General features: G+C 36.8%; 1 protein-coding gene across 19 annotated transcripts in view; it reads right to left on the bottom strand.

Annotated features, from left to right (window-relative positions):
• SORBS2 (sorbin and SH3 domain containing 2) overlaps positions 1-17096 on the bottom strand; it is a 156179-nt gene that overhangs the window by 56848 nt on the left and 82235 nt on the right. For 7 of the 19 annotated variants that reach the window (XM_027676575.1, XM_027676576.1, XM_027676577.1 and 4 more), the window contains exons 1-6: positions 16622-16714; positions 16015-16062; positions 14896-15020; positions 13363-13965; positions 6580-6615; positions 1036-1180 (exon numbers count right to left, since the gene is read on the bottom strand). In XM_027676575.1, the coding sequence (XP_027532376.1) occupies positions 1036-1180; positions 6580-6615; positions 13363-13965; positions 14896-15020; positions 16015-16062; positions 16622-16682 (1018 nt within the window). In that variant the 5' untranslated portion in view covers positions 16683-16714. Of the gene's footprint in view, positions 1-1035; positions 1181-6579; positions 6616-13362; positions 13966-14895; positions 15021-16014; positions 16063-16621; positions 16715-17096 lie in introns of those variants that run through there. The other 12 variants (XM_027676590.1, XM_027676582.1, XM_027676583.1 and 9 more) reach the window with 7 other exon arrangements.

Below are 17096 nucleotides of genomic sequence, written 5' to 3'. Positions count from 1 at the left end.
TCTAGATATTCAGAACTTTTTCCCAAAAAGCATGATGTTAAATTTAGAAAACATTTTGGATTTGATCCTTCATTCTTCATAGGTCTCAAACTGAGGCCATCAAGGGGATTTTTACATGAGTAAGGAGAATTAAATCAGGCTGTTACTGTGCAACACTGAACTTCAGCATCATGCAAGAGTAAAAGTCATGGGAAAATACACATTTCATGTATATCCAACCATACTGATAAGGCCTTATATCGTCAAACTGGGAGCAGTCAAAAAATCTAGAATTCTGGGATGTGGAGAAACCCACGTATACAGTTTTTGTACTTATCATGACGATGATAGCAGCATTTGTCTAAGCTGTAAGTCTCAGAGCGAGAACTGTCACCTAATTTTCCTGCAAGCACAACAAAAAACTAAACTCTAGGATCACATTCAAATTATTTTGCATGTATAATCTGAATATGCAAAACACTGGTACAAAAAGCAGCAAGCAAATGACTCTTCTGGCAAAACTCGATTATACTGGCAAAGAGCCTTTAAGCCTTTCTAAGGTTGATAATGTTTGGTTTGGGTTTTTTTGTTTAGTCTTTTTTTAAAATAACAATGGCCTAAAAAAATACACAAACAAATTTTAGATTTACATGGCTTTAGGTATTCAAAAGCCCAGAGTCCCTCCTTTGTTGGCAGTATTTCTGCTGGAGATTATGGAAGTTGAGGGGAGGACCAATGTACAAAGCTGGCCCTTGGTTTCTTAAGGCAAAATCTGAAGGGGCTGTACAGGTTGAGTTATTTTGATAGATTCCTCAGTAAAGCTAGCAGAAAGTTGGCAAGAGGTTACACTCACACACCTAATAACAACTCCAGTTCAGGATCACTACTGTATCTAACAATAAATGCTATTATTTTTTGCATTTATTTCCCAAGGTAGATGAATAGACAATACCTTCATTATGGACGTGAAGCACTCCACAATTGTTTGTAGTCTTTGCCACATGAATTGGAATATGCTGTGTAATGTATAAAGCAAATATTCTGTGTGAGGCTTACCCATCATCCTGTCATGCTGCATGATAACAATGTTGGAATTGAGCGAAGCTGGTGGAGGGTAAGCTGAAGAAGGGGAAAAAGGCCTTTGAAAGTGACTCACTGGGCTGGCAGCAGTGCCAGAATTCCCATTCACTGTGATCTGAGCCTGAGAGAGACAAAATAATAACCCATTAAACTACACACAAAGCCCTCCGACTGCCATCCCAAAGAGAGAGTGATGCAAGACTGTCATCCACACAACAATTACCAGTTGTCAGGTACATAGCCATAATGGCATCTGCATTCACTGAAACACAAAACTTATCACAAAGAGAGCAGAATGTGTTCCTTATATACCTTGTACCATCCCTCTTCTCTCCTTCTATGTGCTGTCTGTGACACAGACTGTCATAGGAAGGTGACAGAAAGATCACAGTCAGGGCAATGAAGATGGCACAAACAAGGTTTGCAGAGGTCTGAGAGCAATATAAAATCAAGATGGCAGTAAAAGTTCCTCTCTTGTGAACAAAGGTTGTCTGCCAGAGATCCTCACTCAAGAGACATATTCCCTTAATGCACATGCTCAAGCACTATTGATATTAATGGGAACTTCAGTGCAGACCGAAGGGAAAAGGCCCATTAGGACTAGCTAAAAAGAGTGAGAGAAAGTTACTTTAAACAATGGAAGTCAGCTGGAGTGATTATGGGATGCTGATATGTAATCTCATCATCATGGCTAGGCTTCGCGAACGAAGATTTGGGAAGGGCTCTACCCACGTTTTTTTGCAAGCGCGTTGGTACCACAATAAAAATAAACAACAACAATAAAAAAATGAAACAACCCACAACCACAAAACAACAGAAAAAATCAAATACATAAAATGGGAAAGCTAAGCAAACTGGCAATAAAGCAGCAAGCACCAAAAGCCATTTAGGCTTTAGTCACAAGAGGTACCTCATAAGGGGAAACCATCTGCCCCCAGTTTCAGAATCCCTACATCTGGTCTGTAGCACTTTTATGAGGAGTATTGCAAGAATTAAAACTGAGATATTGAGAAAGCATTGCATGAAATAAGAGGGTAGTGAATATTTTAGCAGAAGAGGGAGGAAAGCTCTCTGTAACATCTCTGTTAACGCAGAACTCTTATTTAAATCTGAATAAATTTAGAACTATGCAGCAGCCAGCAGCCAAACTCTGCTCAATTTTATATAACAAAAGAACTGAAAATGTAAACAAGAGACTATCTGAAGTAGCAAAGCATAAGGAAAAAATGTATCAAAAGGTATTTTTTTTAATATATAAAAATAAAATGGTTCATGACCTTTTGTATACATTTGTATTTTGGAGATTACTGATTTGATATTTTTAACATCTCGGCCTCCCATAGCTAAGAAAGCAAAAAAATTTCTGGGTCATATGCAGACATCACGTGAACTCCTAGATGCATTCAGGGGTTTTAAGGATGCCTTTTTTCAGAAGTGACCTGAAAAGTTTCTGTTGTGGTGATGTCTCCATTGAAACTTTTGTGTTTACATGTTTTTTCTCTTAATGAAGTCTAGAACCGAAATGTAAACTAAGTTGTCTTTTCTCACACGATTCTGCCCTCAAAAAAACCCCCTTGAAGCTGTTAGAAAAGCTACATAACCTCAAAGATAGCATTTCAAGAGGTATGAAGGCATGTTTTCAGACCAGGTTTCAAGATGAGGCCAGTCATCTCTCCTGCTGCAGGGGTTCACCCATTTTCTATTCCTATATATTGTCTTTTTGAGAAAGCTTGTTTCTAGGAAAAGCTGGGCACAACTATGTGCAGAGCCTTATGCATTCTCAGTCATTTACTATGGCTTTTGTTTTTCTGAGCACAACTAGTGCAAGTTCTTTATAGACCGGAAAATTACTCCTACGAATTTCTGTAATAAAAATTTGAGATATTCCTGTGAAGGACTTTACCAAATAACTCAGTTAGATAGTAAGGCTCACTAAGTAGTACACAATATCACGAAAACAGGATCCACAAAAGCAGTTGATGGACAACAGTCATAAATGTGGCATATTCATATATAATATTTTTGGGTTTGCTTCTAAGGGCTTTAGAGAAGATCTCAGCTCAGCTATGACTTCTTAGTTCCTAAGGACTTTCTCTCTGAGGAAAGTTTCTGTGAAGGTGGCTATTTAATTTATCTGATGCATCTTGCACTGTTGATAGGGTTAGCTACAAAAGATAGTTTTGCAAAGTTTCAAAAGCTTTTCCTTCTGTTGGAATTATTTGGAAGTTACTGACATTTCAGTCTGAGAATGTGATGCTTTAGTTCCAGGTGACAGAGCTTATTCCTAGATTTTGAAAGGAAGTGAAATCCTTTAAGATGCCTATTCATGAATTAGACCTTTTACTTTCCTAGGTAATCTACTTTGTGGGAAAATAAGACAATACAGAAAAAAACCTACTTCACCAAAATGAAGCTATTTTCCAATTTTCTGGGAAGATAATCCTAATGTTTCATAATGTTCCTTTCCCTAGGCACCTCCATTAATATTTTCTCCACTATACATAACCTGTCCTTCACTGCTAGTAGAGAGTCATCTACTTCTGCTGCTAGATAATCAAGCTCTTGTAAAGATTCCTCCTAGGTATCAGGTTTAAAATTCCTGTAGGCTGGCTGAGCATTAGAAAGAGCAGCTCTCTGGATTTCTGAATTAGAACAGAGAAAAGCATCCATCTGGGACTGGATCTGCTTTCTAACTTTCCCTCTGCTGAGACAGGTAACAAGGAGAAAGAGGTCCCATTACAGATGCCTGAGCAGTTCTGTGCAAGAATGCTACACAGCACACCACTGACTTCAAGACATTGAATTAGGCTAAAATCCTCAGGATCAATTCTTGAAGAGCAAAAGAGTTACAGAACTTTGGAAGAGGCAAAAATCTAATGTGTACAAGTTTCCATTAGATTCCATAATTTCAAACTACATAAACAAAAAGAACCCATGAAAAGCACAGGGAAAATGTCCGTAACTGGAACAGAATCAGAAAAAACAGTTTCCAAAACCAGCTATTCTCTCGTTTTAACTCCAGTTCTAAGCACAAGTACAAATAAGAATTGCAGTTTTCATACTTCAGGTTTTCAAAGAATCTGTGATCTGTGACTAAAGGTATTGCAAATTAACCACAGATTTATGTTTGGCTCTGCCTTTTGCTTGGAATATTTTGCAATTTTGCTGATTCAGCCTTCCTGATACTGCTGCTGCTTCTTAGAAGAGTTGGTTTAAAACTTTTTTGCCTAAGCTCTCATTAAGAAACTCAAGAGTAAAGACACATCCCCAGTGTGGACAGAAAAGTCTTTGAAAGCGCGTACAGTGCTGGATGGCCCAATCCTGTATTACTTTTATCATTCTCTCAGTGGTTTTCATCTAAAAAATCAACAACAGTCGCCTTTGAGAATGAAGATCATTACAGGAGCAGAGCCACTAGCAACATATATGTGTGTGCCACCAGCTTCCCCATCATTTTGTCATTTCATGAATGCATTTATAGCCATCTGGCCCTCCTCTACAGAGGGTGGGAGATGAAGACTTTCTATACTGCAGAGTTGGGTCTTGCCAGCAGTTTAATTTCTGTGGGGCTCTTAGGATGTAGGGCTTTTTGAGGATTTGGTGGGAGACTCATTCTTTCACTTTGTCCATCAGTGGTGAACAACTGTTATGCTCATCCCTGCCATGTCTAAAAGAGAAAGTGGTGGTCAGCCTATTACATAGCCTTCTACAGGGAGACTACACAAAAAAGGAAAGAAGGACCAAGTGTTCGCTTTAGCTTGCAAAAAATGGTGCTCAAAGAAAACAAATACAGTTAGCTATTTTAGAAATAGGCTAGAAGAAAATATAAATGTTCCATGCTTCCCATAGTTCGTAAATGGTCATGCAGTGACCGTGTCTGACCAGTCTGTACTAATAACGGTATCTTTGGTTACAACTACTAGGTTGTAAGCAGATTCATAGTACTGATTCTAAAAAAAATAAAATGGTTTCAGAGCTGTATTACAAGAGTTAGGAATTACAGCTTTTACATGCTAATACTACTTTTTTAGCAGCATCCAGAGCACTGACAACAGATCACTGACTTTCCAGGTGACTACGTGAAAGGTTGGGCTAAAATACTTTTTATAAAATATATATGAAGCTTTAAAAATATATGCATTGTTTGTTCTTTTCAGACTTGAAAATTACAGTATGCTGAAGCATTTGTACAAAGTTTGAACACTGGTGTGACCCAATAGAACTTTGGATTCAGAATATCTCTCTGTTTTGCAATTCAGCAACAAATTGCTCAATTTAAATGAAGGCTTTGTTCTGATTCATTTTAATCATGTGGATAATCTCAAAAGAAATCAGAAGTGATCTGGATTTGACCCAAATTCCATACCTTCTTTCTACCCATATATGAATGTACTGAGATACAGAAAAGGGAATGTACATAAAGTGTCTAACTGCATACTGGTTTTATTCCTTGACTTAACAAAGAGAAGAGAACAACTGAGTAATACAAGATTATTTATGAAGTTCAGTCCTATAAGAAACTGTGCTTAGGAGAGTAAAAGGTTAGTTAGAGGAGAGAAAGTAAGTTTCATGCAATCAGTGGTCACAGCTGGGGAAAAAACTGCATTAAATGTTGCCAACATTTACTATGAATTTACAAATTACATTACTGATATCTGTATCTCAGTATAAACCAAAAATGGTGGTAGCCCAAAGGCTACAAACATATACAAATATACAAGCCTGTATATTGCTAACAGTATTTTAAATAAATCTCTTCAAAATGTACTTGCTTGCTTTTAATGCATTTGGAACAGATATTTATTGAACTCATCTTCTTTTACTTTAAGCAATGTGTTTGATACACCTTAGCTGACCACACAAGTGTGTGACATCTTAATATCATTTCCTACTACCAAATCTGATATGCCAATGATTTTTTTAAACAACTGTTGCAAAACACTGTCAGACTGCATACATGGAAAACTACTAACAAAATACTTGTATGTGTAACAGGATAACAGACAAGTTCGAATTCTGTTCCCCTTGACAACCTGTTTGAACAAAATGGATGAGGAAAAAAGGAAGCATAATTACATGAGAAGTGGCAGCAGTGTTGGTTAAGGTGGTGCCATCTGACACAGCAGACATCTGGCTCAAGGTTGGGGAAGGTGTTTCAGAGCAGTCAGTAGTATCATAGCTACAAGTCTGCAGCTCATCTAGAATGGCTGTGGAGGACTCACTCACTGTGCGGGAGGAGCACTCACTCATGGCAGAATCTGTGCTTACAGAGGCTGTTTCGTTCCTGTGGATAATACTTTCAGAAGCTAGGTATGGGCATTTATATGAAAATTGTGAAAGGGCTGGGGTTTTATAAAAATGTGAAGGCAAAAAATCATCAAGTGTTGGCATAGAATATGGTACTAGATGGGTGCCACTGTCTGGTGAGAAAGAGGCTCTGTTAACTGGTACCACAGGAGAAGGAAGAGGCAGTGGAGAAGCTTCTGTTGCTGTTTGTCTGTGTGTCTGTGAAGCATTTACCTCCATCACAGGGGCAGTTACTTTCTGGTTTCCAAGCTGAGATTCAAGGAAAAAAAATAAGAAAAGAAACAGATTACTAAATGAATAAAAACCTTTTCTTTTTGGTTTTTGCTGGGTGTAGGAGAATTACAAAAGTGTAAGTTTTTCAGCCACCCGAGGAAGTTCACATTCACATGGATTAGGAAATAAATCAACCACGCTCTATATTAGACTAGGAAAACATAAAAGAAATGAATGCATAAAATAATAGTGGAAGCAATGCCAGAAACCATAGTGTGCTGAGGATGAATAATCATAATGTACTGCATATATTAATGATCTCCATTGTGTATAGAGAAGGTTCACACTATTTTATACTTCACATAAATATGAGGCTAGAGAATGTCACGTCCATTTTGTTTTCAAAAGGAAAAATGTATCTGGAAGTCTGATTTCCATAAATGTTACTCTGTTGTTTTTTTTTTGTCTAAGACAGGTATTATTTTGAAATTAACCATAATATAAAGACGAGCAGGACTGCAAGCTAAAAGAAACGCTACTAGTGAATGTTCCTATGATCTGAAAGCAATGAGTGGTGGAATTTTTTGCCTCTCGTGACTGAATACATCTTCTCCACTGCCTCTCTAATAAAATATTTGGATGATTTTAGAATTTCCAAGCACCCTGGAAGCACCCTGTCAACCTACTCTATAAGGTGTATGCATAGGAGCCTTTAGAGGACACAAGGATTGTTAGGGTAACTGGTATAAATCTGAGAAACAACAAAGACTGGGAGCAAAAGGACAGGGATGACTTCATACTGGAACAAAACACGCTAGTTGTTTGGATTCAGCACAGTTCCTTAAAAGTGTAAGGGAACAGCCTCATGAGTGCTTCTGAGAGCTGCCACACAATGTATGAGTTTTCTGTTCTGTTATTTCAAATGAGCCACAGGGCACTGAGTTTAAACTAGTCCTGCAACTGGCTTTTTGCATCTGCAACTCCTTTTTGAATTAAAGATACATGAAAAGCATGTTGGCATCTAATATTTGTTAAACAGCTGCACAAATCCTTCTATACTGCCTATTAACTACAAGCTTTTCACTTTTGATAGGGCTGAGGAAGTCTGGAATAGCTGCTGCGAAAGAGTGTTTGGGAATTTAAATTTATGTAAAATAGAGGACAATAAGATACCATGTGTAATAATTACTACTTGAAAAGCAACATTTAGTCATAGATATCACACTGTTGCCAGTAATATAGTTATTTCCTATGCTTAGACTAGGCAGATGTCTTTAATCATTCAAAAAATGTTTCAAACCATCAGATTAAAATGCCATTTTGGTATTTTAATCCAAAATCTGAAAATATCTTCTAAAGCCCTTATGGAAGACTTGGAACAAGACCCAGATTATGCTACTTATGAGAGGTCACTGGGGGTCCAGTTGCATAATTCTTGTTGAGATCAACTAGAATTTACACAAATAACCTTGATGAGGTCAGTGGGGCCATCCCTATGAATAAGCATTTCAGAAAAGAATCTTGAGTATGTGAACAGATATCCATCACTCGTTCCAATTGATTCAAAGAAATCTTTGGCATTAGTGAACCTCTAGGGTACACAAAAATAGCCAAAAGCTGCTGTTAAAATCAGCAGTTAAAACAGTGAAGAAACTTAGTCAAACAGCTTAAAATCCAAATCTTATTCACAGCAATATTTCAAATCTACAATTGAACAAAACCCCTCAAACTTAATCTTTTCATAGAGGAAATCTGAACAGATTAATTCTTAATCAAAAATAGGAATAATTGAGTGTATAGACTATAAAAGGGCATAGAATTTTTAGAGAGATCTCACTTGCCAATGGAAACATCAAAAGAACAATGGAATACTATTAAAATTAATTTAATGAGAAATTAAGATGGCTAGACAGCATAATATATCAGGAGTTTAGGATGTGTGCATTTACATACACATATAAGAGACAGTAATTTCACTTCACAGGTACATAAAGGGAAGGTAGAATCATATTAATGATGAATTTCATCATCTATGTAATAATTCAAGATCTCCAGCAAAATATATGAACCAGGAGATCACACTGCAATTATGAGTCAGAGCGAATAAGAAGCTTTGAAGTTCTTGAGACTGGATATCCTCTCAGCATTCCCAGAAGAGAAGTTATATATGACTGAGCCAAAATATGTGAATTCATCTCATATTGCTAAAATAACAGGAATTTTTGAAGAGTTGAGAAATCTAGTAAACCTTCTGGCTTTGAACTGAGAAGATTGCTTGCATGCTTGAGAAAAGAAGGGATGGACAACACGAGAACAGATATTCAGGGTGCATCCAGAGAGCTAGTGAAATTGAGTGTTTAAAGAATTTAACTCACTGTGTTTGGCAAATAATAGCTGATTTCATCAAGCCAAATCCTTAAAAATAATATAAAGTTATTATTCTTACAATATGGGTAGAAGGAATGCAGAAATTCTAGGTACTAATTCCCAACATGAAGCTTCTCAGCTTTGTAGAGTAAAACTTCTACTCTGCCTGGTTAAAGCATCCTGTCGTAGGCATAACCATTACACTGGGAAAAAAGTGGCTTAAATTGTCATTTAAAACTGCATTGTTTTTGAAAACTGATTTACACCATTTAAAAAATATGCAGTCTTGGTAAATTGTAAACAGATATAACTGGCTACTACTAATCCATATTTTTCACTGTGAATGAAATCTCATATATATCACAGTGAAAAAATATGAGAAGGACAAGGTTGAATGCATTTCAGAAAACTTTTAATACTGGTTCCATTCAGCAAGCTTCAGATTAGGTTTGTTATTGATATAGCACAAGAAATGCTAGCAGCAGTCAGGCAGATTAAATGCCAGACAAGGACTTAATGAGATTGATGAAAAACTAGTTAGACTATGTAACTATCTTGGGTTGTGAAGCAACACTTGAGAAATAGATTAATGCCATCAGTCTTGAAGTGAATTGAAGGCCTCAAGTGCAGCTTTCTGATGGTCCTTAGCAATGCTTCCCTTCCTTCAAATAGTAAAAATTTAGGTCTGAAGAACACAGTTGCTACCCAATTCACATGAAGTAGACAAGTGACCCTAATATGGGTTTCAAAACCAGTCATCTATCGTTTTAATGCAAGATCTGTGGGAAGTGGTGTGAGATTACAAATGACACCAAAGTACTGGCCTTGCTTCAACAGTCAAGACACAGATAAGGAGACTCAGAGAAAGTGAATAAACCCATTTTGTTAATACATACCAGAGTTTAGTAGTCAACAATCAAATTACGCCCATACATTTGCACAAATGGGTAAAAATACCTCTATTTTTAATTGTTAAAAGCTGATGTCAAATCTCCAAACTGACACTGCAAGTTCTATTTCTATGCCCATTTTTATACCTAGCCTTCTTATTCAAAACTCACTATATGGAGGTGGAGTTCAGCCCTTGTCTAAAACCACAATAGTGATGCAGAGCTTAAAATGAAAATTCTGTGCTCAATTTTCTTTGCTTCACATCATCCCCAATATTGAAACCTGTCTTCTCTATCTTCTATATCACTCCATGTATTGTCAACACCTAATAAACAGTAACGTACCAAATAAAGTGATTCAGAATTTTTTTTATTCCAGGCTTATTTTCCTTTTCTACAGCTATAAGGCTAGCAAAAGAAACACTGCTATAGTAGTCCTCCAGGACATCAGGACTAAAACAAGTGTTCACTCATCTGAGGAATTCAAATAACAGGACAAATGTTTTGCATCCTCAGTTTTAGAGAGTGGTATTTAGAACAACAGGCAACTTAGGAACCCAGGAACAAAATAAACATAAAAATACTGGGTGATTATTTCTGAAGATGCAGCTCAGAATTCTTCATTAGTTTAAAACTTCTTGTAAGAAACTTGGACATCATCTCATACTAACAAACACTAATTTCTCTGTTAAAACAGATTAACTTATTTCTCCTGTATCTACAGTATGGTACAAAGCAGCAGCATCTCTTGAGACTGTAATAATGTAAAAAACCCCTATTATTGAGTAACTTGAATGCTTCCATTTTCATATATACTTTTGAGGGGTTTAACCTTTCTCTGAGTAGGAGTGTTTACAAAATGTCATTCAGTGAGTCATACCACACTTCTGCTTGCTCCTAAAGTTTCAACAGATAAGCTCTGAAATGAAGTGCAAATAGGAGCACAAGATACATTAACTTGGACCATATAAGCTGTATATTTCCAAACTTTGTAACATAACAGAAATGTATATGTTCACTACACACAGATACCCACAGATGAACAGTATTTCTCATTTGCCACCTCTTAAGAAGTGGTGATTAGCCGATCTTGCCTCATTCTTCTCCACATACATGAACCCAGATGCAGAAGGAGACCCGCAACTTTCTGAGCGTACTTGTTTTTTGAGAGTTTCTGTGGCAGCTTTGAACGTTGCTGGTAGGCCTAATTTACACTCTGAGAGCACCCCTCGAGGATACATAAAACCTATGATCTGCAAGTACAAAAGTATTTTAAATCATGTACCAAGTCCTGCAGAGCTTGCAAATCTAAAACAATCTTAAAAATGAAAGTACTATCATGCATAGTATACTGAAAGTTTTCTATGTGAGGAAAAATTGTGAACTTGATATCATGATATATATATATATGACATACCATGATATATAGCACTAAAGGGAATCATACTTTTTGGCATTAGTTAGAACAGTTTCAAGGTTTCAAACCAAGATCTGAGTCAGAAAATAAATATTTTTACACATACAGCTTCAGTCTTTATTTCTAACTTTAGCTCACGGCGTCTTCATTTTGGAACCTCACCTGATGCAAAATTTTACACACCTCACATCCTGATTTGTACTCTAGTTTTAGATAGGTATTTTAACACAGTCAGCAAAACCTACTGGCTCCATGACTCAACTGTGATGCCAAATATATGTCTTTGTTAGAATTTATTCCAAAGTTGAACATCATGGAGGATGTCAGCTGAATTTTGCAGATAAGAGACCAATAAAGGAATACAGCTTGAAAAGTTGGCTACATTCCTTAATGATCTTTGTGATAACTGAATTTTTCATCATTTTATTCAAAGCAACCCAGTTGCCAAATTTCTGATAGTTCCTCCCACACATCGAAACCAAGAAGGCAGAAAAATAAGTGTAGAACTGCCAAACAAGCCACAGCTACTTTTCTAATTTTTTTCAGCTCAAACCAGGTTCTAAATTAAAAAGAAACTGCAAAATATGTTTTGACTTGTAAAATCCTACATAAAAGTACATAGAAAATAAATTTTTAGTCCTTCTGATTAGACTTTGAATATTTGAAATTACTCTTGTTTATAAAAAAGTATTTCCCCTAATTTATGCAGCCTAAAAGAAGGGTTTAAAATGATAGTTTTGTGTCTAGTCTTGAAAAAGACAAATGTGATTAATCCTTCTGTGCTCCCACTTTTTAATGGAGTCAATTCAAAAGGAGCATTGCAGATTGCTGCCATATATTTTCACAGAGCTTTGTTCTGATCAAAATTTTTACTTGGGACTTGAAGGGGAAAACAGATATATTACAACTTTAAAACTATCTTGTTGCTAATGCAGATAATTGAGGCTTCCAGAGTAGAGACCTGGTTGAATGTGATGCTCTGAAAGAACAACAGTCTGGGAAAGCAGATGTGTTACTACTGTTGAGAACAGGGCTGTCAATGGACTTTTTAGATTGCAAAATAGTGCCATATTTAATTCAGAGTAGCCTCACTGCTTCCAGCAGAACTAGATGAACACAAATATGCCATGACGGGATCCTCACTCAGACAAAGCTTTGAGGCACATATGCTTAGATCTATAGCAATCTCTACCTCCAGCTAAAGGCTTTCCAACATAGATAAGCTGATATATTAGTAGATATACTAGAATAATTAACTTTTTCAATAGCAAAATGTTAATGTTACTAAGTAAAGCAAAGTAGAAATGACAAATTTTATTCAGAGCTCTCCTTTTGACTAGTGTGTATTCACTGCTGCTTTATTGGTCCCAGGCTTATTTTATTTGACTCAGTGATTTTCTGAATGGTGATAAACCCTGCTCAGACTCCTCTGGTCCTATGCTGTGTGCTTGATACTCCCATTTCTCCTATATGAGATCAGTACAGCTAACAAAGATTTTTCATCTCAGTAGGCATAAGGGGAAATAGAGGGACTTAAAAGTTCAGTGCCCTGTGATGTTTCATATGGAGGTGGTTGACAAAAAGATTTTATCAGCCCATTTTCTTTTAAGAGCGCAACTGCACAGGACACATGGCAGTGCCTAGCCTTGCAGAAAGCACCCACTGACACAATTTATTTTTTGTGGGCCTAGCAAACTGGCAGAGCTGCACTTGTAGAACTCCACCCCACAACCAAGCTAACCCTTTTCTACCCAGACTTGATCCTTCCAGCATCTATGGCAGCATAATGCTCTAATGAGACCCTCTCTAGGAAGAGCCACTTAAGCAGATGCATTGTCTACAGTGCACTCATTTCCTATAGTGCATTTGACCTCCATAAAGTACTCACAGAGGAACAAAGTCTGCCACCCAGCTCAGCTAGATAATTAATCTTTTAAAAATAATCTTCCAAAAACGTCAGGTTTTGTTCATTTCTCTTTGGATCCATGTGACAGGTAGTTTTACCCAGAAAACACAAGATCTAACTTTGATAATGTAAGTATAACTAAACAGATGGTTATTAAGTGATTCAAGAAGATCTAAAATAAAAGATGGAAAAATTAAATATACCACATGGCATTCTGCAGCCTGTGAAGAAGGAAGAACTGTAGACTTTTGTCCCAAATCCTTTGAAGACATCTTTGAAGTGTCTGGAGAAATACTAGGTGGATGTTCTTGGATTTCAGGCTCTGCTTTATTGTCAGGGGAGGAAGCTATCTGAATGGAAAGAGACGCTGTGTGTATCTCAGGCATGGGGTTACAGGCAGGTGAGACAGGCCTTTGTGGAAATACTGGCTCTTCAACAGCCTCGAGCTGTTGCTGTGAATTACAATGAGTGCTACTTGCTGGGTCACGTGTCCGGGTTAATTTCAGGGTAGATACCTTACGTTTTTGAGACTGTTGCCTCTGGCCTTGATGGAGAGTAGTACTTATACCAGCTACTGAGTTTGTGCCTGCACTGGAGTTTGAGGTTAGTGGTTTAATGATTTTTTGTGCATAGGACACACTTGTGTTAGATATTTGAGATGACATTGTCTCCTGGACAGACTTCTCATTAGTGTAATAGGCAGTATCTGTGGGATGGTATTTAGCTGGACCAGCTGTTACTGCCTGGAGATTAATTTCATTCTTGTGATTAGTTACTCTTGCTTTTCTAGGGGGCGGCAGAGGTGCCTTAGTTGCCAAAAGCATCCACACACAGCAAAATAACATTGAAGAAGAAACAGAAAGAAAGTAAATGTTAGCAGGAGATACAACGCAGTTTGACTTTTATCTTTAAATAAAGGAACTGGCAACTTAAGGGCCTTCATCCCAACATTGCTCAAATCAATGGACAATAAAATGGTCAGATTCCCACAACCTTTTCCTGTGCAGTGCTGTACAGCTTCTGTTTAGAAAGCCAGATGTTCCATTAGTTCAGAGTAAACTGGGATCAGAAGGGAGCCCACAATCATCTATTTTCTTTTAAAAATAATTCTTACACTGCATAAGAGTTATTACTGTGAAATTGCTCAGGTAGGTAAGTACTCCATGATATTAGATCGCAAGCTATTATTCACAGGTAAGACACATATATAAAACACACAGAGCCTCTTAAACCTTTGAATTAAAGTAGTAACAGAGACAGTATTAAAATTGGTAAGTTGATATTTTTTGGACAGATAAATATGTTTCCAAGTGTGGTTTTTACTTAAGCACGCTCCAATTACATCGTTCTGCAAAACTGGCAGAAGCATTTTCTACCTTATAATTAATAAATCCTTATTCTCAGATATTTTGATGACTGGTACATTTTTCCAAGTGTAAACTATTAATAAACTCTTTGAAGTCTGGGAATACTCCTAGAAAGCTTTTACTTGTGTATGACCTACTTTTATTTAGATGTTTGTCTTGCTCATTGAAAGCAATTTCTGGTAATTAACCTGGAGGCATACAGCCTGTGTGGAGAATGCTTCATTTACGCAGTAAACCAGTTTGTAATGACCCATATCTGGAAGACTTCAGGACAATGTTCTATAGAGGTATCCCATCTATATTTGCTGTCCCCCCAGAAAAACCCACACACAAATGGCATAGCATGAAACTCAGTGTGTTCAGTTTTACCTGAGTTGGTGACTTTTTATCCTGCAGATTTGGCCGCACACTCCTAAAACCTTTTGCTGAAAGAGATGAACTGCTAGCGTCTCCATTCAGTGTCTCTCTACTTCCATTATTGTAAGATGTCCAAGCTTTTGTAAAGAAAAAAGAATCAAACCATTTTTTGGTGTGTGATTAGTAGATGTCTATATTGCTCTCAACACAGCAACTCAGCTACTAAACAAACTGTGGAAAACTTTAGCTACTACACAACTGACATGGCTGCTGTTATTACCAGGGAAGTTAAAAGAACACAGAAAAGCTGCCACTCTACAAAATATTGGTCTTTAAAATTTAGAAAATTCAAGCACTGAAAATTCTGCTGATAATGGCAGTTTGAGACCTCCCCACAACTTTCATAGGACTACAGATTTTAACCATGGGAGTCCTTTTGGGATGCTGTGCTTCAGCTCCTGTACAAAGCAGGTTGAAATACTTTCAGGGATTAGGTTCTCAAACTTCACAGCTGTGTTGGATTTTGAGAAATATCCCAGCTCATATAAAGTTAGTTGGTCATGGCAGTTTTACAAAATTTCACCACCCCAATTAGTTGTTCCTCTAATGTATCTTATTGCCAAATCCAAATGACACCTCAATTTTCCAGCCAACCAACCAATCAATCAGGTTTTTTTCTCTGTTCTCAGACCTGAGATGCCCTCAAGGCGTTGTCCAAACATAGAGGGAGATGCTGAAGACAAAATACTGTAAGAAGCTGGGAAAATTAACATATTATGTGAGCAGGCTGCTAAATGAGGTGGGCAGAACTTGCAATCCTGGGTAAGACACTAAAAAGGAAATAGCAAGTACCACTGAATGGTGCCACAGTGATAAAGTTAAAGGTGGCAAATTAGCAGTCTGTTTTCTCCCACACAATTCATTTTCCTGACAACATATTCTGTGTTATAGCAAATAACTGCTTTCAAATGAGACCTGAATTTGAAGTCTTAACCACTAGCAATTATCATTACAGTTTCGGCAGCACTTTCCTCAAAGAATGAGGAAGTATGGAGTAATGAAGTCAAACAAATAGAAGATTGTTGTAATTGGTATTGCACTGATGCATAAATAACACAGTGTTTTATTTACCTGAATCTGGAGACTGAGAATCAGACCCTGAAAAAGAAATATCCAATACTAATTTGTGTTAGAAATAAATTAATTTTGCAAAACCATACAGGAGTATTGATAAGAAGCAGTTCTGCCTGTCTACTGAATATTCTGTATTTTTATTGTTTTGAATATTTTTAGGAAAAAATGGTTGATAAATGATTTTTTAAAAGTTAATCTGGCTTCTGAAAATCATTTTACAACAACATTCAGATTCTTTTCCTCAGAGAAGTGTTTTAAAATCAAATTTCAATATAAAAAGTTTGTAATAAACAAAACCTCTTTTCCATGCTATATTATCTTGAATAAAAAACAAGTGACGTGAGACCCAAAATATGTATCAAGGGAAAAATTAATTTATAAATAACTGATTTTTCCTCAGTCTTCCTATTTTTTTCATTAATGGCTACTAAGCATTGACAGAGAGAAATTAAGACCACTTTTTAAAGAGCATTGTAGAATAGATCTGTCAGTGGAATAGAAAATAGGGTTACCCTTCTCCTCCTTTCAAAGTAATATGTCAGGAATACATAACACTATAAAAAAAGCCATTTAGAAGTAGTCTCTTGCTGGTTAGTGGTTATACCTGAGGCCAATAGGTTTGGAGAACTCTGAACTCTCTTCACAGCTGTTAATGTGACAGACATTGCAGCACGTTTGCGAGCACACCCACCGCTATCTGGAAGCACAAAACAATACAGACAGCAGCCCCAGACAAAGGGAGCAAGCACATGCAACAAATCACAGAGTGAGATATGCCAAACGCATATGAAAATAAGCATGCAGTTAGGGAACTGCTGCAGAAATGTGTGTATTTGCAAGTTTGGCAGATTAGCAGAATACATAAAATTTCACAAGCTTTAAACAACAATAAACCTCACAGAAAATAAGCAAAGAAAGTAATATTTAATACTTAATCCACTAGGGAAATATACACATTCTGTTACCTGAAAGACTGCTTAATTACAGCTAATTAGTAAAAACAAAGTAATGAAGATAAAGGATAAAGCATTCCAGAGTAATATAAATCAATAATCTGAACTGCAAAATAATTTCATTGT

Source organism: Neopelma chrysocephalum, unplaced genomic scaffold, assembly GCF_003984885.1.
Source record: "Neopelma chrysocephalum unplaced genomic scaffold, ASM398488v2 Primary Assembly neopelma1_42, whole genome shotgun sequence".
Taxonomy (NCBI): Eukaryota; Metazoa; Chordata; class Aves; order Passeriformes; family Pipridae; genus Neopelma; species Neopelma chrysocephalum.
Note: the sequence above shows the minus strand (reverse complement) of the source record. Positions and strands in the feature narration are given on the sequence as shown.